Here is a 24,801-nt window from a genome sequence, read left to right as displayed (position 1 = left end):
CCCGCCCGCCTTAAACTGAAACCTTATACAGGGGCCAGTAAACCTGGCTCACACACACACAAAACACTATCACGCAGCATTGCACATGATGTCATCAGATGGCAACACAAAGCTGGAGTTAAGATGGTATACAGCTAGATAACTACGAAAGGTAATGTTCTATAATACTACTGTTTCCTTATTCACGCTGAATTCTTGTAGCATGTGCATTATATGTAATCTGAATTACTGATGAAGGCAATCGCTAAATGAGTCATTCATTAAAGTCATGACTGAATCAGAAATAAGCAGTCAATAGCAACTTAAAAAAAAAACACACTAATATAGCTTCATTCATCCACATAGGGGTCTCAAAACACTGTGCAACTGAATCAGAGACAACCACTGCAGTGGTACTGGGGTAGTATTGCAAATACTACACAAGTCCATCACCTTAAATCACCTTTCTGTTGATATGGGTATCTAAAGGAAACTCTCTGAATATTAAGCAGTGCTTTTAATGTTTTGGAAAATAATACAGCATTCAGAACTGAAAAAAAACCAACATTATTTTAAAACTAATAACTCATAACCCTTGCGGTTTGGGATTATTCTTTTATTAACTAGGAAGGCTTTAAGGTCACCTGAAATATTTTTTCATCCAGTGAGTGAACGAACATAAGAAAGAATGTACAATTGATCTATCAAATAAGACAACTGTGTGACACAAACCCACACCGGCAGACAGCATGTGCATTCCAAACTCCACGTGAAACTTTACAATCGGGTACCTAAAGTTACAAAAATCAAGTTTTAAACTGTGTGCAAATTGTGCAGCTGTTCTGCTGCAGGCCCGGGGGGGGCGCTGTGTGTGATGCCAAGTTTAGCACTCTGCGTCCGTGCTTGTGTTCACAGGGTCAGAGCTGACCGGGGAGCCTGGAGTTTTGGTGCTGTGCTTGCCATGGCTAGGTAGATCCATGCTGATCCCGTTGGACTGAACACACTTCCCAGCAGAGTGTGTCCTTTCTCCATCCTCACAGCTGGAAAAGAAGAACAGCAGCAATCACACACACACACACACTGACAGATGGACAAGTATGAAAAAAGGTAGGCACTGCAAATGATATTAAAAGCCTATTTAAAAACATGCCCAATTGTAGTAAGCTATGTTGAACTCACAGTATAAAGCACTGAGAGGTCTCAATGAAGCGTCTTGAGAAATGCACTGTGTGCATTAGTGTTACCTGTCACAGCAGTCGTTTGTTCCCCCGTCGGAGCCCTTCTCAGACAGAGAGCTGCGCGTGCTTCCCCCATGGCAGGACTGCACAGTCTCTTTGCTGGAGTCCAAGCTGTTTCTGGCATTCAAGCTCTCCGAAGATGAAACCTTACTCATCTCCCCACCCTTGACATCTGAAAGAGATAAATATCCATTTCAACATCCTGAAGACTAGCCTGGGATCTCATCAACACAAGCTGGAAGTAATGGAGTCAGGGTTATATACAGTAAGATGAGTATAGAATGAGTAGGGGCTGGGAGGTTTACCTCCAGAGCTCGGATCACAGTTCTGCTTCCTCCTCCTTCGCAGAATCACTTCCAGTTCACTGTCATTCTTAGTCGGAGCCACTTCAGGAAAACCTCTGCTCGGACTCTTCTTCACCGTTTCCTGTCAAAGCAAGGGAGACGGCTTTCAAGCAAAACATCCTCTTTGAAGTTTACATCATTTAAGAAACTGATCCATAAAGAGCATGTAAGAAATCTGTACATATTTCCCCTAAAGCTTTATTATTATTATTATTATTATTTATTTCTTAGCAGACGCCCTTATCCAGGGGCGACTTACAATCGTAAGCAAATACATTTCAAGTGTTACAGTACAAGTTATACAATAAGAATGACAAAAAAGAGATGCGGTACCAGAATTCCTTTCAGTTCCTCCATCGCACTCTCTTGGGCTGTTTCGTCAGGGGCTGGCATCTGTAGTGGCTGCTGCTGAGATACAAAGTGTTACACATCTTCAGAGAGCAGCGCATTTACAAAGACCTGTCATTCCTGGTTGCACACTAGAGCCATGCAAAGTGAGCCTGTTTCAATGGAAAGCATTGTGAGTACGCTTTAAACACACAAGCCAGAAAAGCAGCGGTATGAAACATTGTGATCCAACATCATCTGTTACAAAGAAACATGGAATGAATACAGGTAATCAAATTCAAAAGAATGAACAGGACTGAATTCAAAATGAATTACTTTCAGAGCTCAGAGGAAGTGCAGAAGATATTCAGGTATTATTCCTGTGGTGTTCACTCGGAATTCATTTGAAAGTGTTATCCCTAATTAAGTTTTCTATAAGCACCACCGCTCATTAAATCTGTGGTTGTTTAAAAGCTGCTCTAATGGCAGGCAATCCCACAGTGCATTGCTGAGCATCTCCTGGGAACACTAAACAAGGCCCTTGTCACAGTGCTCTGGAACGAGACCATAGTAATAATAATGACCCATACATACATATTAAAACAGCCCACTGTGACAATTAGCCAGCTACAAGCTCCCAATTCACAGCGTGCTTTTACACCAGAGACTTTGCAGGGCCACTGTCCTGGAAAGAGATTCTTTCATGGTCACTTTCTTATGCTCTGTGTCAGTGAAATGAAACTGCGCCTGTCAAATCTTTACTAATAGCTCTTGACTCACCTTTGAACCAAATCTTCTCTTTAAATGGATCACAGGAAAGAAGGAAGAAAAAAACATTATTATTCAAAGGACAGCCCTGCTCGGCTTTTTCCAAAGAGGCATGTGTGTATCGTCATTGGCAGGAACAGATTTCACAGAAAAGCAAAGAAAAAAAACATTGGTAGAATTTTCATTAACGCTTCGTTTTGAATACAGGACAGAATGTAAGTTAACTGTATGCTGTGACAAATGTATGATTTCAGCACATTCAAATAGTAATAAATTTGAAAAATAAAGGCTTGATCAAGTATTAATGGCCACTATATTTAACATTTTAGGTCATTTCTTCTTCATAAAGTATTTCTATAGAGCTGTTTGCTGTTTTTGAATTCTCTGTACTATATTTTTTTTTAAGAATATTTTTCGGCTAGTTATATTTTTTATAGTGAATAAACTGAAATGTCATTCTTCCAGTGGCACCCTTCCATTGTACTGCTGTACCATATCCCTGGTGTGGGTATATCTGCTACCTTACCTTGGTAGCCTGACCCTTCACAGGTCTCAGCACGACCCCGTGTTTAATCCTCTCCATCATCTCATTTACTGCCTTCACCTTCACATCGTCCGCTCCAACACTCGCTTCAAATAAAAACACAAGAGGAAACGAGTCCGACTCAGTCTGGCTTTACACCACTCGGAGCAGGGATACCAACAGTCTGAAGCTTGTCAGAATGGACTGACCTGCATTAAAACGCAGCTTCTTCAGTCACAAATGAAATGAGCTTCAACTAGACATGAGTGTGTCTCTCACTGAATGGCTTTGCTGGGGTGCAGGCAGTGCCATTATCACTCTTCTTTCATGAACAACTAAATCTAAAAGCATGGGACTTTCCCATGACACTAAGCCCCTGTAAAGCTGAGGGAACACAAAGCCACTTTGTAGCTTAGAACTTGGTTTCAGAAGACTAGGTTTCAGGCCACGGCATGGCACACCCGGGGAGACTTCGGGTTTGAAACAGCAAAGTTGCCTCAAACTAGGTCTCCCAGTCTCAAACCATGGTTCCTGAAAAAGTGGCTTTGTGTCCCTGTGTTTAAAAGTGTGCAGTCCCTCACCTGGGGCCCCTGGTGCTGGCTCACTCTTCGGAGATCCTTTGGAGCTCTTTGAAGATTTCCGCATGATTGCAATGAGCGAGCTGTACAGTGAAAACACAATCAACAGCCCTCAGTTACTGACCTTACCAATAATGTGATTCTAAACCACAGCCAATTATCAGGGTCTACTATCGATTAAAAGAACTGGTCATCACAAGGGAATAATGTTTTTCTTGTATGTAGAATATGACATGAAACACTCACAGTCCTGGCTTACCTGAGTGGGTTGGATCGTGAGGGAGGAGGGGGAGGAGGTGGAGGAGGAGGGGGAGGAGGTGGGGGAGGAGGCTGGGGAGGTGGGGCTGGAGGGGGGGCTGTGCCGGGAGCTGGCCCTGGTGCTGAATCCCAGCTCTTTTGCTTCTCCTGCAGTTCTTGCACTGTTTGAGGGGGATAAACGATTGCGTTAGTACTGTACAAGCCTGCAACAGAATTCCATGACACAACACATTTATCACACAGAGCATATGGTAAATCAATTCTAGAATTAGTTTCATTGATACTTCAAAAGCATTTGATTCTTCTTGTTGCATAACCCTGATCTACCACAAGGTGGTGCTGTGGTGTCACCTGCCACCCACCCTGGTGTTCCATGCTGCTGCTCCTCTCCTCAGCCCTCTGCACACGGACCTCCAGCTCTCGCTTCTCCTCCTCCATCAGCTCCAAGTGCTTCTGCACTTCCCCCAGCTGCCTCCGGAGGGCAGACTCCTGCAGCTGTGCCTCCAGGTCCTTCACCTAGGTGGAAAAATCACCAGGTAAGAAATTATTTTGGGGTATACGGGGTACTACACTACCGTGCAGGTGTTGGGACAGCATTCTATTCAGCAGGCATCTTCAAGCACTATTCAGATTAAAACACACTCCATGCCTGCTTTGGCCAAATTGCCATTGCGTTGCAGAACTTGTTCTCAATCGATCTGTTTAAATAAAAAGGCATGGTTTTATCGGTTGCTTAAGTTCCCTGTCATTTGTACCATCCTTGTACAGAGCGCTAGCACTGCATCTTTAATTACTGTGAATGATCCTGCCTTGCTGGGTTCTTACACCTCCTCAAACAGCCCTTCCAGTTTGTCAGCTCTGTGATGAGAAGATTAGAGGGGTGTGTGAGTTCCAGTCACCAGATGATCACACACTGCTCAGTCAAAACAGGAGGAACTACTCTGCACCTGGATCTCTGCTCACAAATAGCATAGCCTTTTAACTGTGGCTCCCGGCTGCAACGTTACAATGAAAGAGCACTGTGCTGGTTTATTTTGGATATGCCACCTGCGAACGCGATCAAAGCCACTTTCAAGATCTCCATTAAGCCGTGTTAAGTTGAAACCCTGTTTATAAATTGCGGTCTGCAGATAGATACATCACACTTTCTGTACACACCCTCCAGGGATGTCACTAATAAACTGCAAGAACAACAAGGGAGCTAAAACAGCCCATTGCGGGACCCCGACCAACTAGCAAGGCATCCGAAACCTGAGACTGAATTATCACACCTTATTGTCTGCTTGTCGGATGATCCCCAAGCAGTTCAATTTATCAGAGAACTACTTCAAAAGCAGCTGCACTGGCAGTGGAGGTGGGCTTCAGGCTTCTTATTGAAGTCACAGGGAGCTCTCTACGGGTCCCAGCTTTGATCTTAGGCGGTTTAGTGTCATTGGATATCATCCGTCAGGCACTGTCCCAAAATAGTGGTTAGGCAACCGCATGCTAGATTATTGATGCTCCTATATAAAGAAAGCTGTACCAATCTGTATGTGTGTCATGGCTGTGTCTGTGATATCTAAATGATGTGCCATGGTACTAGATCATCATCCGTGCCCCCCACACTATATAAAAAGGTATCCTTACCTGTGATTGCCCTTGCTTGCCCATGCTTTCATTACACGTAACTATTAGGGGAGTAGCGAAACACCAATCTCACGATATGATACGGATCGCAATATGCAGGTCGCGATACGATAGGCGTCACAATACATGTGACTGTCCTGATTGTGATGCATAAGAAGATCAAATGGTCATTTAATGATGGACCATTTTGTTAAAAGACATTAAATGAGATAGGGAGAGTATGCATCTACACCAACTGTAAAACACACTAATTCTTCATTCAAGAACGCTTTGGTGATCTACAATAAGCTGCGCTGTGCTGCTGTTCTTGTATCACGATACAAATGATACCGAAGTATGATACAATTTATCATGTAATATCCCGATGAATCATTGCACCCTTAGTAACCATACTTCAGCCTATACTTTAGCAATTATATAGCACAGCCCTCTTTAACAAGGGTCTCCCCAGCGCCAGGCTGCCTGGCTCCCTGTACCTGCCGCTGGCGCTGCAGCCGCTCCTGCTCCAGAGTCTTGGTCACGTTGGCCACGTCCTCCAGGGCCTTGAGGAGCTGCACGCTGGGGTCCACCTGCTGCAGCAGGATCATGCTCTGCCGGTTGGCTTCCTTCTGTTTGATCAGCATCTGTGAACAGACACCAACCTCCCAGTCAGCACAGCAGAGGCCGGATTGCTGGAGCCCTTCCCAGAGCCAGAACGCCGGCTCTCAGGCTGTGAAAAGCAGGGCTGGCGTGAGCGAAACACACAGCCCACTGAGGAGCTAAGGGAAAGGCGCTCTGGTAGTCTCAGGCCAGCTGTGAGTGGATCGTGGTTATGGGTTCAAATGTAAAATATAGTCGACTAATTAGCAAATTCTAAGCTGCTTTGGCTTTTAGTATCAGTATCTAAGGGCTTCAGAAAAGGCAAACATCCACTGCCTTCAATACTGAACATTAGCTGCTATAAACACATAGCACTGTGGCTAGAATTTAAGATGCTCTGTGGTTAGTGTTGGGCTGCAGTGTGGAAGGTAGTGGGTTTGAGTAGCTCAGTGGTTATAGCAGAACAACAGAACAACATGTAAACACACCCCCACACAATTCACTGGCACACACACAGAGCCCAGCGTGGTTTCCAGTGTACCTCGTGTGCATAGGACTCTGCTTTCTCCCTCAGGCTCAGCTCCAGGTCCAGCTGCTCTCTCAGATTCCCGTACTCTTGTGTTGCCATCATTGAAACTGTGTGCAGAAGCAATGCTGCAGTTAGTCTTGGCGTACAGTATATGGTTTCATTAAGGCTGCTGCAAGCTAACACGCAGGTACACTAGGTCATCTCGTCTGCACACATCTGCAATACCTTACGAACACAGCTCCAACTCAATATCATGGTCAATACTTTATTCAGATTGGATTACATCCTTGCAACCCAGTACATAACTCTGGGTGGTCTATTATGCAGTGCACTGGGGTCATTTTGAAGAATGGCTCAACTGTTTAGCCAAAAGACCTGTTATAGCTGAAAACTGATACTGTGTATAATCCAGCATGATCTTGGGGTCTGAGTGAATCTTTGGGTTTCTCAGAATGGAACAATGTTCAAGAGGAACTTGAGGCAAATATTATTTGAAGGTTGCAATCAGTTACACTTCTAAAAACAAAGTGACATCCCCAGGAGCTAACACTGAATAAAATATACAGTAGGAATCCATTAAAAAAAATGAGTGAACTACATCAGACCTTTATATGTTGCCCCAGTGGCAGATCATACTTCTTGATTCAAGTTTAAATTCCCTGTTTCAATCAAAGCAAGAAAAAGGAAACTAAGAAAGTCAAATGAAGAGACAGTGTCGTCACTGGGGCAGGATAATGTTCATTTTGTGTTGCCATGCAGACTGCCTGTCTGAAAGGTGCAGTGGGGATGCTGCAGGGCTGCTTCAACAGCATGTCAAATCCAATCAGGTTAGCTGGACACAGCTGTGTGGCTGGGCTGTCTCTGCATGCCAGACTACAGAGGCCTACTGGGGATTACATCATTCCGCAGTGTCACCACAGCTTTGTGTCTGCATGAGATAGGGTCTCTGTGTGTGTGTGTGTGTGTGAGGTAGGGTCTGTGTGTGTGTGTAGGAGAATCTGTGTGTGTGTGTGTGTGTGTGTGTGTGTGTGTGTGTGTGTATGTGAGGTAGGGTCTCTGTGTGTGTTTAGGAGGATCTGTGTATGTGTATGTGTGTGTAAGGGAGGGTCTGTGTGTGTGTGTGTGTGTGTGTGTGTTTGTGTGTGTGAGGCTGAGAGCTGGACAGCAGATCTCCCAGATCCCAAAGGAAGAGTTTGTTTAAATCTGGTGATAGTTTCTTTATTGAGTTACTTATTGAGTTCCAATGTATTTAAGAAGACACTCCCCCAAAGACCTATAACCTTTCGATCTCAAGGGCATGTCAAAATAGAGAGAAGTCCTGTGCTTTTATACATTCACTTTATCAGCAGGTGATGAACTATTACCAAATGCAAAACAGCCGTTACCCACACTGTTGAAAATGATTGGCAGCTACCACATTAGAAGCCAGGGTCACACACTGATCTGAGAGCCACTCACTCTCTGGGGTGCTGGCGTGGTCAGGGAGGTCATTCCATGCGTGTGGAGAATGGGCATTGAATTAATGCCTGAATTGAAGATCGTGTGGGTGTTCTGTCCAGTTGGAGCAGCATATGGAACCGCCCACATGAAATCCTGCTGAAGGCAGTGACACTGTAGGTGCCAAAAGTTTTATTTATAACAGTGTGTCCTTTCAGTTTTCAGAGAGATAACAATCATGCTTTTAGCTTCAATAGGGAGAGGTGTTTCCTGCAGATACACCATCTGGGCCTCAGATCTGCTCAGCAGCTAGGTAGGCATGATTAGGGAAGGTGCTTTCCTTTGAATCAGATGGTATACTGGTCTAGTTTGCATTAGGAGTGTGCTGACGTCAATGTGTGTTGATGTCAAAAAGAAAAGCTGTTCTTCCATCACCTTTACAACAGAGTACCAATCAATGGCAAAGCTGAATGAAAGCAAATTTTCCATTCATCTGGGGCGCTGCCGTAAACGGACAATGAAAATATTATTTAAGGTGAGGAAAATGTGCTTCCAAATCGGAATGTGTGTGCTCCCTACACAGACGGTGCTGCTGGAAGGACATCATTCTCACTCCCTTAACAAGCAGGTGTTTGCCAGCGTGGTTCAAAGAGCTCTTGCACACAGATTCTATTTCAGATATTCACCTTTGTTGTAACAAGTCACAACCCTTTAGTATCTTCATTGTGGGAGCAGAAGTGATTTTGACAGTGACTCTGATTGCACCATGCCAATACTACAGCACCCTATCTGTCTCTATAACAATGCCTTCCTTTACTGCCAGTTCATTCAACTATAGCACCAGAACCTCAGATAGATAGTTTCTACTATATTATGCACTCACTTTACTTTTCAATCATGTGTGCTTAGGTATAGGGCCCTACTCTGCGCTGGAGGGAGACTGACTAATGTACAGTGAGTATAATAGCCTCCCTCTGCTCTGTGTCCTGTACAGTGAGTATAAGAGCCTCCCTCTGCTCTGTGTCCTGTACAGTGAGTATAAGAGCCTCCCTCTGCTCTGTGTCCTGTACAATGAGTAGAAGAGCCTCCCTCTGCTCTGTGTCCTGTACAGTGAGTATAAAAGCCTCCCTCTGCTCTGTGTCCTGTACAGTGAGTAGAAGAGCCTCCCTCTGCTCTGTGTCCTGTACAGTGAGTAGAAGAGCCTCCCTGTATGGAGAGAGTCATGCCACTCACCTCTGTTGAATCGCTTAATTGTTTTGCTCTGGGTCTCAATGGTTTCATGTAGTTCCTTCATGTCTGCCTGTTGCTTTTCTATCTGAAAAAAACAGAGTGCCATATTTATATCACCCTTTCAGTCTATGTTACAACCTGTACACCCAACATGATAACGTTACCAAAAGGAAGTATGTTATCAGGCCCTAACCAATCTTTTCATCCTCTGGGGGAAAGCAGCAATGGTACTGTTAAAGTAGTGGCTAATATTACTGCAAACTGTTTTTTTAACCATTATAATAAGGGGCACCTAATGAGTTAAAGGAGAGCAGGTGTAGCACATTAAAATCAGCAGTGCAGAATCGAGCTTGTCCAGTGCAGCTTCCTGCTCTGCAGGCTGTGAATGACTTCATGCAGCTCCCTCCCAGCTCCGATTAGAAGAGTGTACTCAGCACTTACTCGCGCACTCAGCTCTTCTATATGACTCTGCTGTTCCTGCAGCTGGCAGGTTAACTGTTTCTTCTCCTCCAGCAGCACGCTGACCGTCTCCTGTAGATCTAAAACACGGGAGAACTCTCAGTGCAGTGCACTGCAGTACAGTGCATCACAGTACACATCCCATGCAGTGTATTCCAGTGGAGTCTGCAGGGGTCTACACATTTTTGCAGGGGTACGGGATTATAGATCCCGTGTCTATGCTAATGTAACAGGGTTGGAGGCTGGGCGCGAGCATGCACACCGCAAGCAAGCATCTTAACCACAATGCAAAAGAGCCGGGCTCGTCCGAGTTCATCACCTCATCTCATGTCACAGACAGAGAAGAGAATCTGTAACTGCAGTATATCACACAGCACTGCCCGACACACTCACACCAAGGAGAAGGAAAATGGGGGTGGAATGTCTGCTCCAGAACGATCTTCATATTTTAAAACACTTTAGTAAATGGATGTCCAGCGCCTGTATAAGCAAGAAACGTTAAATGCTTGCGTCATCATGCTAACTGTATGTTAATGAGACCCATACACTGGCGCTGTGTGGCAGTCCTGGTTATGTACTCCAGACACGGAATCGATTTTGTGGGTTGCCTCAATATAAATCAAAGCAGCTCAATGAAGTCCATTGCAACACTGATGGGCTTCCTCGGTGCAGCCTGTTCAGCAGTGTAAGGTAAATCCAGCCAACGAGGACGGGGCCTGTGTGCTGCCAGGCAGGCTGCTCACCTTTGACCTGCTGCTGGTACTGGGTGTAGGGGTCTGGGCTGGGGTCCTGGGGCTCAGCCTCCTCCTCTAGTGCGATGCAGTCTGAGATACTGGGCAGCAGCTCGTCCAGGCAGGGCCGGGAAGACAGGCTCAAGTACTTCAGCTTCCTGTTCTCACAGTTCAGCTGAAACAACAGCAACAGGACATGCTTGCATTATCCATGCCACTTTGCTTATTCTCCCCACACACTTAGCCAGGTGTTTGGTAAGCGTGACTGAGGCACTTTAACACGGATTGCAAATTCATTTTAATAGTAAAACACCTAAACAAAACAAGTGAGCGTACTGCATACTGTCAGATACGTTTCAAAACTTTGGAAGCTTGTATCTGAAACCCACTATGCATTGTCAAGCAAGCTGAGAAAGTTACAGTTGATTCCATGCTCAAAAACCACAGAGGAAAATCACCTATTTTACATCGTAGCAGAACTATGCAAATGCAGATCCCAGTTATGATAATGCACACAATGCATTTGCAAGATGAGCATCAATATCTTTAGGACTGTTTTAGGATTGCAAAATATGCTTATTAATATTTGGAGTAAAAAGATTGTGAATCTGGCCCATTGCTTTTAATAATACAGTATATTGCTCTATATAAAATCTGAGACTCTACGGCGTGCTATTCACAGGCTGAGCTGCTTGTTTATTCAAGCTTCCTCACTGCAGACACACGTTTAAAAAAAGGGATCTGTTACCTTTGTAGCCAAGGCTTCTGCGTTCTCCCTGCATGACTTTTCGATCTCCAGTTGAGTCTGCAGCACACTCACTTCTTCAATAACCATTTGGGAAACTGAAAAACAGACAGAAAACAAACCTCATGTGCCTTAAAGTGAAACACTTCACATATATATAACATTGAACAAGCTGCTTCCTGGTACCTTAAGTGTTAGAGCCGCACTCCAATGGTCCAGCAAGGTGTGCGGTTGTAACACAGGTAGCAGCAGGAAACAGTAGCTTCAATTTCAAAACGTATAGCGAGGTATAAGGAGCATCTCCAATTTCAAGATGAAAAACGATCTTCAGCCTCACACTAAGGGGACCAGTGATAATGTTGCGGGTGCTAATAAGAGGTAAGAAAACGATTACAAAGCAATACAGCGGAGCCAGAAAGAAGGAAGAACAACATTTTGAATTCCGTGTTGATGCTCACTGACATACGGGTGAGAGAACCAGCAGAAGAGCATTATTTTAAGACATGCTGACTTGTGTACAGCAATTCACTGCATGTTTTTGCTGCATATTTATGCACAAGAGCTGAACATTATTTATCCAGGACAGTGGGGACCTGCTGCTGCTGCTGCCCATATTGTCATTTACTATCACTGAAGCAGGCATTGAAGTGAATGGTCTCAAATCAGTGAACAACTGAGAAATAGGACCTTCGGGCTCCATCGTTCTCTGCTTTACTCATATATTAGTTTTCCACATGGCTAACCACGAGACAGACACTTCACTAAATGCCTCCCACTCCCAGAACACAGTGCCGCCATCCCATTGTGGACTATTGCAAGATAAGACTTTGGCAACGCAATATACTGGATACGAGCCTTTCTGACTCTTTGGCAAAGGCACATGTGTGTCAACTTACTGAGAGATTACAGGTCTTGGGTTGTGAATAAGAGTCTTTAATAAGGCTTGACCCAATGCTGAATAAGCAGAAACACATACTGTTGGAGGAAATGTGATGCAAGGTGAATGATATCTATCCCACTTTACACTGCAGACTCTCGCAGCTGATTGGTATTTTGTGAAAGACAGATTACCACGATTACTTGCACTGAGAAATAACAGCAGCGGCCAAAATACAATGACAAAGACTAGATTTTACAATGGAATAGGCTTCTTGAGTTCCACGTATTATGAACTGCATCCACAGCAGCTAATACACTTAGCATCTATTTACTGTTAACAATGGGTTACGGTTCAATGAGCGTTTATACTGTTAATCACACAGGCTATTTAATACACCCGGCTGCTGTAGCCCGATCAGCTGAATGTAGCTTACAGTGTGTGGGCATCCTGTTTCATAGAACACTGTCCACTCTGCTACATTACAACAGCCTTCCCTGCCTGTGACATATGACAGAGGCATAAAAGAACGACACAGCCAGAAGGAAGCCAATAGGCTATATCACTGCTGCCAGAACGCAGCCTTTAAATGTCAAAAGCCTCTAATGAAACCCCTTTGTTCTTTGATTGGATACATAATTCAGACTCGGACGACAGAACAAAGGGAGGCCTCAGGATAATGCTGCAAAAGCAAATAATTCAATACAACAAGAATCTGTTTATTTCTCCTGGGCGTTGTTTTCTATTAGCCTCTGCAGCCACACGCCATGCCCTTTGCTCATCTGCCTGGGGCTCCCAGCTGGACATGTGCACCCCAATATTACAATATCATTGTAGCCTGGGTCTGCTGCGTGCTTGGGTCTGCTGTGTGCTTGGGTCTGCCACTGCGAGTGGAAAGCAGCAGTGCTGTTCCTCTCGCTACAGTCCACGGCTCAAGCAATTCTAAATGGATATTAAGGTGCTAACTCTGACAGATTATTTGAAAGCCTTTTTTATCTATGTATTTATTGTTTTGCACGGACATATGCAATTCTCAGAATTCTCGGAGGTCAAGATATCTCTGATTCTAATGTAAAAGGAGTGCAGCTTGCCTTTACAAGATAACACATTACCCTGTGGATTACATCCCACAGAGAGGGGTGACAGTTAAGGGGACGTGGTAGCGTGAGGTACAGTGATGTGAGGCAGTAAAGAGTTGTGTGGTATCTCAACAGCGATGCAGTGCCACAAGGATCCTTCTATAGGAGTAGGCTGTCTGAGCTCAGGATCATTTGAGGTACAGTGGAGATTTAAGGAGCTGTGTACTGTGGCTATAAAAAAACAAGCATATTATAATTTTAACACCGGCTAGCACTGTGTGTATATGCATAATGCAGCAGTAATTAAAACAGGGCTGGTATATGGCTCAGGTTTAATATTACAGCTCCTGAATTATTCATGATGGCCACATCATAAAGAGTGCTTCCCCAGGGAAGTGTTTTAGTAGAAACAGTATTCTCAACAATTTACAGCACCGCTGCCCTGACAGTGATGTATTGAACTGTTTTCATTGAAAAGTGATTTCTTGCCTTAAATGCACTGCTCTGGTTGCTTTCCTGCACACAATCTCACAGCAGCATATCAGTGCAGCATAAGCTGCAGAGAGCTAGGGGATGCCTGCAGCATTAGTGGATACGCATTTCAGCTCAGCTGCACTGCCAGCATGACCAGCACTGGGTTTCTGTCGGCTAGCATATATGTGTTTAATTTAATCTACTATGGGGGTTTGTCAATTCCCCCATACATGTAACAGGGTCTTTCAAAAAATGTGTGTGTGAATCTCAGAAGACAGACAGAGGAGCTGTTGTATCTATTTGCAGAGCACTGCTCCTTGGTTACAGTGGATCATATGGATTCTGCTGGAGAGAGGAGGGGAGGAGCGTCACCGGCTGCACATTATAATGAATGAGGTCTCATATTAAAGTGTCAACCAGTGCTCTCAGAATTCACAATCTCTCCACTCAGGTGGGGGAAGGGAGTGTAAACGGAGCTGTCTCTGTTCCAGGGATTGCACATCCCTTTCTCACCCTGTGGTGCGCTTGCACTTTCAGCTCATCTTATTGCACTTCATCATTTTGTCAGAATGCTGAAAGCAGCAGCCGGAATGAAACGCTGACTCAACATTCTAGAATTTCTTTTTTTTTTTTTTTCATCCAGGTAAAATTGTTAACACAAGATGCTGCCTGGCAGGAGAGAAAAAAAAAAATCAATCTGTACAGGAACAGTGCTGGCTTTGAAGCCTGTCTAGCTCTGTGTTAGGCAATCAGGTCTTTTGAAATACGGTTTTTGAAATACGACACATTTCTTCAAATGGAATAGCTGTTTCTCTTTGCTGCATTTGAATTCGTTGAGAATCTGTAGTCATTTTGACATTCTTTGTATAACTAGAAAATGAATCCGAAAATAACTAAAAATAAGGTATTCAGAGGTTGCTGCAGTTAATTTCCTGTGAGATTGAGATGAATTTGCAACCCAGTATTTTAAGTCTAAGTCCTCTTATAAAATGCCTTGCTGATCACAGTTACAGATTCCATATGAAAAGTGGGCTGTAGTGTAGATTGATAAGCAAAGCACTGCTAGCTGCTGCAGCTGGGGAACTGATTTGATTTTCCTGGAGGGTCTGACTCTTGTAAATGTTAATTGTAAGCTTACAGGAGACCGTGCAGTATACAGTATATAAGGGGGTGTTTCGATAGCCTAGTGGCGCTCCCGATGCAGAGGGGCTCCATTAAATCATAAAAAGACAGGGAAAACAGCATGAGTGAGTCTATTACAGTCACTGTACTTTTTCACCTCAGGTTTTGTCCTGATTTCATATGTAAACTGTAGTGGCATATGAACTGAATAGACCCCTTTGTCATTCGATAACATCCTTTATTGTAAGCTGTCATGCTAGGATATGCTTCAGCTTTCTAGTTATTATCTGCAGTGTTAAAAATGTCTGGTTAATATTGCAAACATAATAACTGATAGAGACAAGCAAGCTGTTTTTTTTATCTTGATTGCAAAAGATGACAGCTTTCTTTCAAATGCAGATCAAGGTATAGTAACTCTGGGATCTGTTCTGGGTCTGTGCCATTATGCTGCATGTATCAAAGCATACATTACATCACACTCTCCATAACATGGGGGAATCAGCTGGCATTTTACTGCTTTAGAATGCCTCAGAATGTTTCTGCATTATTAGTGCATTACTGCAGGAAGTATATTAACGATACGGCACTGGAAAGCATATAGGCTGTGGCAGCAGGCAGGGTGAAAGCTCTGCCAGAGCACGGGTGTGTGTTGTGTGGGGAGCATTGGGTGGCAGGGAGGGCGTTCAAATCCTCCCTGCAAACACACCTGGGAATGTGCCAGCCTGATGTATAGATAGAGTGATCACGGGTGTTAGTATAGATTTGTGTTGGTGAAGGACAGTGTGCGGTTTGTTGTTTTGAATTGTATTTGTGTATTGTAAATAAATGCACGCAAGAGCGCTTAACTACAGCTTCCTGGTCTCTGAGTCTCCTTGGCAACGCGCACCCTGTCACATATGGCTTCACCAACACTATACCAACACCCGTGATCACTCTATATATACACCAGGATGCAGCCTTAATTAATCATTTAAACATTTATTCAATTGACAGCTCGAGCCACATTCCCAGGTGTGTTTGCAGGGAGGATATGAAGTTCCTCCCTGCCACTCAATGCTCCCCACACAACACACACCCGTGCTCTGGCAGGGCTTTCACCCTGCTGTGCTGCCTCAGGGTCTTTTACCAATTCAGTTTACCACCCAGGTGGAATATTAACTTCAATAACTGTGATTCCGTGTTAATCTGTTTTATTCTTAATCACTGTCAATTGGAGGAATGATGGATTTACACATTAACAAAATGCTTCCCATAATGCTCTTAATCCACATGTTAATCACTTGTATTATTATTTTCTTTTTCCTGGCAAGGGAATGACATTCATAATAAAATACAGCATGGCGATTTTAATGATGGTGCCGCTGTCTTTATAGTGTCTTTTAACAGCTGTCGATGAAGCTAATTGATTGATTTGGGCCTTTTGCTAAGGATGTTTCTTTTTTAATATTGCTGAAGTTGTGATGGCTCTGACACACGCATCAAGTCCAGTCTGATTGCTCTACAGAAATAAAACAGAGCACACTGCCTGGGGGCGGGGGGCGGCTGCTCTGCAGTTAACACACAAGGTCCTCCACATTAAAGCCACCTTCATAAAACATCAGCACCTTAGTAAATACAGTGCTGCCTTATTTCCCCATTCCATATTTCACAAATTCAGTTACTTCACAGTTGGGCCATGCTGACATGCACTATACTTTACTGTATACAGGCGCTGTTTTTATTATTTTACATTTTCTTTTAATGTTTTATAGAGAAATAACAAGGAAGCGCTGTACATAGGACTGAAACACACTTGAAATTCCTTTTTTTTTTTTTTTTTTTGCTTTATGCATACAAACTACAATAGGCACATGAACTTCAATAATCTTCCAATTGCATGATTTAAAAAAAAAAAAAAAAAAAAACCTTGACAATACAAAAAGACATTCTGGGTTTGGTATACAATAGAATTCTGGTAGCCTTGAATCCCATATAAATAAAGGTGCATTCTTGGATGAGAGCTTTAAAGCTGGGGAGGGGAGCAGAGGAGAGGGGAGGAGAGGGGAGGGGAGGGGGAGGGGAGCAGAGAGGAGGGGAGCAGAAGAGAGGGGAAGGAGAAAAGAGGAGAGGGGAGGAAAGGGAAAGGGGAAGGGGAGGGGAGCAGAGGGGGGGAGGAGAGGGGAAGGAAGGGGGGGTTGCAATGGTATAGGAAGATTTTCTCTGGATTTGATCCCAGCCTGGGTTGATAAGAGGTTTTCCAGAATCAGTCCATTATCTACGTGGTGTACACCTTACGAAATCACCACCATCTGCAATTAATGGCATCCATTTCCACTGTCTTTGACAAAGGCCAAGAATGCTGAGGAATGGAGACCAAAGAGAGGGCGTGCCTTTAAGGCAGCTTGAGGTGTGTGTGTCTGTGTGAATATAAAGAAAACAGAATTTTATAAAACCCATAAAATACGCTTGTTTCAGAATTCCAATGCCTGAAAACAATGATTTCTTAAGTGGCATTCGGATATCCATAAAAAAACCTCCAGTGCTTCAGAAAAGAAACTGCTATTCTATTTGCATTTACTGTGCAAAGTATTGATTTTACACCTAGCATCTTTTAAGCAAGTGACAAGATGCAATAGCTGCTACCACAAAGCCATTACTCTGGCATTAGTCTTAATCTCAGAACCGGATGCTCGAGGTCTTGCTGGGGGTTACTCTGTTCCCAGGAGTATTTGAATCATTGTCAAGACATTTATTAAAAAGCCAATAATCTCTTTTGCTGATGAAACAGTAAAATGTTGTTTTATGTTTTTTTTTTTTTAACATAATCTCCACCCCAGTTTCCAATGTGCTTTCTGAAGTGGCTTGTTCTATGAATCCAAGCTGATAATTGCATTGCATGGAGCTTTTCACTAGCAGTGGTGTGACACAATATTGTAATAAACTGCTGTGTCTTGTTAATAAAACTTTTATACATGCTTTTAGATGGATGCTTTACTTTAACCAACTACAGTCTGACCTAAATCCCAACACCCATGTGACTCTTTTGCTATCCCCGAGTATTTTCTCTTTTCGGTTCTAGAGTGCCTGTATGTGTGAGGAGACGAGGTAGAACAGAGTGAGACAGATGCTTCAGCAGAGAGTTTCCTCTTCAGTGCTCTGCAAACAAACAGCCCTGATCCTAACACAGCAGCAGCACCATGCACAAATCTACCCCCTTTCTCAACTAACAAAACAGACACAATGCCTGGCTTATGGTTTTAATGAGCATTCTTGTAAGCCTAGCTGATTCGGTATATCCAAGCTTGAATCCCATTAGAAACTTTGGCAAACAATGTTACCATTAAAGCATAAGTTATTTTAGACTCCAGGTGAATTTCTCTATCTCTTATAAAAATGATATCAAGCAACCTGTACATTACCTGTGTAAATGTTCCTAGACTATTATTTTATTACTCATAGGTATTTTCTATGTATTCCTCCCGAAAAATACACACAATACAGAATGCCCTCTCCCATCCAGCCAGAATCCATTATGAATTTGCAGCCATTATTTTAAAGTGTTACCATAGTTCAACATATAACAGTAAAAGCTCACTTTTCAACAGCCCCTGGGGTGTTCTTTCAAGGCCATCGACTGGATTTCATACGAGGCAAACATGGGTGTACTGGGGAGAGGAAACGTATCTACATTTAGATCTCCATTGAGAATCCCCCTCACAGAGAGGAACAACACAACGAGGTAACGAGCAGCCTGTTACACAGCAGCTCACATTCATTTTCTGACCCTGAATAATTTATAGCCGGGGTTTTAATAATTCAGTAAAATAACATCACAGGGCTCAGTAAAAACGTTTGCCACAGTCCATGTTTCTTCCCAGCAGATCTTGGACCAGCAGCCTGCACCAGTTTTACTGGAATTTCAAGGTACAGCAAGTAGTCTTCTGTATAGGGTTTGTGAGCACTTCACTACAAAGCATATTATTTACAAAGTCTATAACCAAAGACTATTTTTTTAAACAAAAAGCTTTATCATTCTTTCTACATTATAGGTTAGTGTATGCATATCTACCATTTAGAAAAAAAGCCATATGGCCTTATACTACAGGGAAACACAATTATTAAAATTATTCATCCTAATATATCCAGCTGAAAAGATTTAAAGCAACCCTTGTTACTTCACGATTCGACAGTTCTGTACCTGGTATACAATGCAAAGGTGAAGAAAGCTTATCTTGGAGATAATCTTGTAGTGCTCATGCAGGGGAGATATCGGGCGTATCTTCAACACTGTTCAAACAGAGCAGCATATTCTGAGCAGAATACAGCCCTCACTCTCTACATGGATATGCTATTGCTGTCCAAACAGTAGTGTCACAATTAGTTCTCATGTTAGCCCAAATCAGAGACCATTCTTAACAAAGGGACGATTTACTGTAGAAACCTTAACCCATTAAGTACCAACTACACAAGCTGTATTTATGTAATTGTATACATTACATTTAGATGTCACTTTTGCGGTTAACAAAATTCGAGTAAAACATCATAACAATGTAAGTTATGCTCCAAAAAATCACAAAGTAATCACAAAATAACCTGTCCTCAAATGAGGACAATGAGGAGGCTGTGTGGTCCAGTGGTTAAAGAAAAGGGCTTGTAACCAGGAGGTCCCTGGTTCAAATCCCACCTCAGCCACTGACTCATTGTGTGACCCTGAGCAAGTCACTTAACCTCCTTGTGCTCTGTCTTTCGGGTGAGACGTAATTGTAAGTGACTCTGCAGCTGATGCATAGTTCACACACCCTAGTCTCTGTAAGTCGCCTTGGATAAAGGCGTCTGCTAAATAAACTAATAATAATAATGTGTTAAGACAATACGCAGGCTTCATTCACAGTGTGGTTTAGTGTCAGTACCGAGAGTTATTTGCTTTCCATTTGTGCACATGCTGCGTGTGAGCTAACCACAATCTAGATGTGAAGAAGTTTCACATTGCTGGTGTGTTTTGGAGCTCTGCTCTTTTCTCTCAGCTCCTGATGGGCGCATTGCCTATACCGGATACACTCACCTCGTTTAATGTGCTTCAGCTGCCTCTCTGCCTCATCTCGCTCCTTGGCAAGCCGCTTGCACTGAAAAATACGAGACAGACGTCAGAGAGGCTGGGTAACCAAGGCTTGCTTAAATAATCAATGCACCGATGTCTCAGGGAGTTCAGCTGCCTTCATAAATTAACCCGTTTACAGGAAACTGTTCTCATAAATTTAGGATGGCAGCAACAACTGATCATTTGTATAGGTGTTTGGTCACTTTACAAGACACAGACAAATACTGCTGTAGGCAGCTGTGAGGCTTCCATACAAGGACAAACAACGTGCGATTACTATACATTGCCTCTGCATTGTTAATCGTCTGATCAGTTTTCTAATTGTAAATTGGTTATCAGTTAGAGATCTGATTATGTAAGTGAGTTTCAAGAAGATTCAAGAGGTCTATTCAGTCCATCTAAACAGTGGCAGTCCCTAATCTGCTGGTTTTCACAACTCATCCTTCTTTTAATGATTTAAACAGCAACCTACTGGCATCTGCAACCATTTAGATCAACTGAACAAACTCGCATCTATCTAAATGAAGATCAACCGAATAGACTCCATCCATACTGACATCCGGTGCCTCTTTATCATAAGAATATGAAGAGGTAATCTCAATTTAGACATGGTATTCCAAGAGCAATACTAATGAAAAAGACAGACGTAGTCAGTCCTGCCTTGAAAACACATAAAATAAGTCATCAGTCACTGCCCTGTAACACCCGCTGTACTAAGTGAGGTCTGCTTCTTCAGCTCACACATCTTTACTTCATTAGGCACAGGGCTTTACTGCCAGCATAGAGAGTGCCTCAGTCAGGGTGTCAGGTCATTAGGGTATCTCACAACATATCTTTCTTTTTCTGTTTTTGTTTCATTTGCATTCAGGCTGGGAGATGCCAGAACCGATTGCACACTATTTGTTTAAAGGGAAGGGTAGTTTGGATTTCCGTGAATGGTCACTGAATGGCTCTACAGAAGCTATACAGCTATCTCTGGATTGACTTCCCAGTGTCCATACCTGATACAAAAGAGAATCATTGTGGATAGTCACTATTTGACCTTTGTCTTGTTTTTCTTTAAATCAGATATGGTTTATCAAAATGATTATGTATTATTATCTATTAATTATGTATATTGCTATTTATTTTGTTATGTATTATATATACAATTATTGGCATATACAATTAGTTTTCTTCCTGTTTCTTCTCCTGATCAACTCTTTTTCAATGAAAATGACAACAGACTAGGTAAAGTTTGGTCATGAACAGAAAACAAACATTTCCAGATTCTTTTTACCCTGAATTATTTACAATCCAGCAGTATATAAGAGTTACATGACTGTAAGTGTCTGCATGTGAGTTTATCAACACTCGTACAATGTAACCCAACACTGTTCACTTCGACTCGCGTCAATATAAGTAAACCTTTTCAGGATTCTCATATGCCCTTAACAGAGAGAGATGTGGTATGTGTTTTATAGATGTATTTATATCTGTGAAAGGCAGCACCTCACTCAGAGCAGGGCAGCAACAACAAGGTTACAATGAAACAAGCTGCTTAACAGCAGGCATAGAACAAGGAACTGCTTCAGCTATCGTGTTCAGTGTGATATTTCAATACAAACAGTAAACGTACACATTGCAGTGTTCCGGATGCTATATTGTGGTGATACTTTGTAGAGGGTGACATTAACAGCAGTGATATGAAGTGCGTTTACTGAATGCAGTTATCTGTCCTAAAGCAATATCCATGACGTCATTCTGAAAAAGGCTTCCTGCAGCACATTTTCCTACAGATTAATGCTGGTTCATTAGTTACAGAGCCTTCATAGGACCTGCATGGGAAAAAGATGATGGCAGAGATAAAGGGTTGCAGGGCTGCAATAAACCACTCAGAAGGAAGAGAATACGGGGCTATATGATAACAAAACAGCAGAAGACAATCTGCAGGAATTCACTGTAATTGGTTTGCATGAGGCTTTGACTGCTTCACAGGTCAGGGAGCAGGGAATCTGAGGCTTCGATTAGATTAAAGGCTTCTTTTCCAGAAATGAAATGCATTTCTGCACAATACAACATTTCATGTATTTCAGCTCCATCTTGCCGCCGACATCTATCTATTCTTCTGAAATCTTGGAACAGCAGCAAAGTGAAAGTACAACACGATGTACACTGATGGGGGGGTGCAGCAAGCTGGCTGGCTAGTTCATTGCCTGGATAACTGGCCCACTTCCTGAAAGCAACGAGGATGCAATGAACTAAATAATCATTTGAATTGTTTTCAGTGATCATATATGAGGAGAACAGCAGCACAGGGATTTACAGAACAGTCTGCAATGCAATCAGAGGTTAACGTTTCAAACAAAAAAATCAGAGGACACTCAATTCATTGGAGTTTGTGTTTTGGAAGACTGACAGAGATAACGACCTGCCCTGTTTTTTTACCATAAAAATATTTCCCATGACAGCACACCTCTGGTCTTGCACTTATTGATTTTTGTGACTAATATCATGCCAAAGCTCCACCAATTTATCTGACCTTAGAAGCCAAGTATGAGGATCTTTCTAATGCATGATGTGGACTCTGGAAACTGAGTGCATTCATTTGGTGTAATGTTCTTACAAACATTACAAATTCCCAGTCTCCTCTCTCTGTATCTGGGTCAGTCTTGTGTCTTCAGCCAGTCTTAATGCTGTTCTGTGCTTAACCTTTCCGTTTGCAGATATGGTCAAGGATAGTGCAGCCGCACTGTGTGTGTAATGGTTGTTTCAAAGCTGAGTCAGTACATTACAATCTGAACGAGATTCAGTACAACAGAACTACACTCTGCAGACACTATGAAATATAAAGCCAGAATGCATTCCTTCAGGGCTGCTCCGAGTCGACGGTAAGCCAACCTGCAGTGTCTCAAAGGAACTGCTGCATTTCAAATGTACAATAAAAGGGAGCAGTAGGAATAATCAATGCTGTCGTATTATTTAATGATCTCTGGTTTGGGTTGCTGTTTTTTAACCATTTTAAATGAGCTAGTCTTACAGGGGACCCCAGTCTGTAGTTTCTAATTGCAACACTGCACAGTACCGGAGGCATGTAGCCCAGACACAGGGACATGGAGAGAGGGCGAGTGGGAAGGCATGTAGCCCAGACACAGGGACATGGAGAGAGGGCGAGTGGGGGAGGCATGTGGAGTAGTGGTTAGGGCTCTGGACTCTTGACCGGAGGGTTGTGGGTTCAATCCCCAGTGGGGGACACTGCTGTTGTACCCTTGAGCAAGGTACTTTACCTAGATTGCTCCAGTAAAAACCCAGCTGTATAAATGGGTAAGTGTATGTAAAAATAATGTGATATCTGTATAATGTGAAATAATGTATAATGTGATATCTTGTAACAATTGTAAGTCGCCCTGGATAAGGGCGTCTGCTAAGAAATAAATAATAATAATAATAATGTAGCCCAGACACAGGGACATGGGCGAGAGGGGGAGAGATAGAAAGAGAAAGAGTGAAACAGAAGAGAGCCTTGTAGTGTTTTATTTGAATGCATATTCCCCTCCACCATCCTGGTTCTATACCACTTGCAACCCTTGCCCAGTGGCATTATTGCCCCACCACCCCTCCCATCATCGCCTCTTTCAATACAACTCAATCTATTTCTCTAAACAGTGTGTATGGCATATTCATTTGCAATAAACTGAGCATAGACAGATAGATAGTTAGATAGATCTAATTGTATAAAATCGCTCACCTCAGTTGTCACTTTCGTGGTTTCTTTCTCTCCATCCCCTTCGCTTTCCTTCCCCGCTGACGGTGCAGAGGGACTGGGCAGCATCGTGAAGCCGAAGAACGAGAGAAAATAAAAGATTGGAGAGATAAAAAGATGCCCGTTGCAATAAAAGATAATGTTAAAAAAAAACGGATCTGCAGAGTATAATCACAATGCCTCGGTTCAGAAGAGCTTTAGAATGTCTCGGGCAGGTCTGACACGTTCTGCCTGGATAAAAAAAAAGGCTTATAGTGGGCATGCGCCCTGCATCTGCGGTACTCCAGCCTCTTCGGAAAGCACAGGCGGTGCTCCCTGCGGGCGCTGGGGACGTTCCTTTCCTCCTCCTGTATCTTTACTGATGCTGCTGCTACGAGAATAAAAGGTCTTTCTGGCTTTCTTTCACGCCATCAGGTTCTAACACAGAAAGCTCCTCCCAGCCATTGAACATGCACACACGGATCCCCTGCAGAACACGAGCGGACAGTGCATACAGCAGCCCGGGGCGGGTGCACCACCTGGGCTGGGCCAGATCAGGAGCCACCTGCGCCATACTGACGTTTACAGAATCTCAAAGCTATAAACGCCAAACTGCCATTAGCATTGTCGTTGTCTTTAAACTGCCGTTAAAACGACTCGGTTGTTCATTCCTAGCATGTTAATTGAGGGAGTTTTCCTTTTCTACTATTTGATCTGTGATAAAGGGGTACTGCAGTGAAACACTTACAATCTCAGTGTCCGGGTTGTTAAAAGTGGCATTTGTCTGAATCAAATTCGATACAAACGTATTTATTTAAATTGATTTACGGGAAAAAATATAATTCCAGTTTTTCACAATGAAAGGAACGTACGAGTAAATTAGTTATTTGGTGTATATTTGTGTACAACTCTTTACTCGTACGTTCCTTTCACTGTGAAAAACTGGAATTATATTTTCCAGTAATATATATATATATATATATATATATATATATATATATATATATATATATATATATATATATATATATATATATATATAGGATTTAATAAAGAAATACTTGTGTATCTAATTTGACCCAGACAAACCCCAGGTCCTT

At 42.9% G+C, this 24,801-nt stretch overlaps 1 protein-coding gene across 2 annotated transcripts; it reads right to left on the bottom strand.

Moving 5' to 3' along the window:
• On the bottom strand, nt 1-24,268 carry LOC117413142 (shootin-1-like). Of its 2 annotated transcripts, none has more exons than XM_058997065.1 (17): nt 23,708-24,268; nt 19,945-20,005; nt 11,355-11,449; nt 10,619-10,781; nt 9,858-9,955; nt 9,420-9,501; nt 6,762-6,856; nt 6,118-6,264; nt 4,378-4,531; nt 4,017-4,176; nt 3,761-3,840; nt 3,183-3,286; nt 2,669-2,686; nt 1,895-1,969; nt 1,523-1,643; nt 1,224-1,389; nt 1-1,019 (listed from the first exon to the last, which is right to left on the bottom strand). In XM_058997065.1, the coding sequence occupies exons 1-17, from the start codon at nt 23,789-23,791 to the stop codon at nt 863-865; spliced, it is 1,860 nt and encodes a 619-aa protein (XP_058853048.1). In that variant the 5' UTR covers nt 23,792-24,268; the 3' UTR covers nt 1-862. The 2 variants fall into 2 exon arrangements, with proteins under 2 accessions (XP_058853048.1, XP_058853049.1); XM_058997066.1 differs by having other exon boundaries at nt 1,895-1,966.
• Between the last annotated feature and the right edge of the window lie 533 nt (nt 24,269-24,801).

Source organism: Acipenser ruthenus, chromosome 23, assembly GCF_902713425.1.
Source record: "Acipenser ruthenus chromosome 23, fAciRut3.2 maternal haplotype, whole genome shotgun sequence".
In the NCBI taxonomy this organism is placed as follows: Eukaryota; Metazoa; Chordata; class Actinopteri; order Acipenseriformes; family Acipenseridae; genus Acipenser; species Acipenser ruthenus.
This window is presented reverse-complemented; position numbering and strand designations above follow the sequence as displayed.

Coding starts and splice junctions, on each gene's coding strand:
- LOC117413142 (XM_058997065.1), bottom strand. CDS start 23,791: ATGCTGCCCAGTCCCTCTGCACCGTCAGCGGGGAAGGAAAGCGAAGGG. Junction 11,450..19,944: donor GCTGAAGCACATTAAACGAG/GTGAGTGTATCC, acceptor TCTGTTTTTCAG/TTTCCCAAATGGTTATTGAA. Junction 10,782..11,354: donor CAGAAGCCTTGGCTACAAAG/GTAACAGATCCC, acceptor CTGTTGTTTCAG/CTGAACTGTGAGAACAGGAA.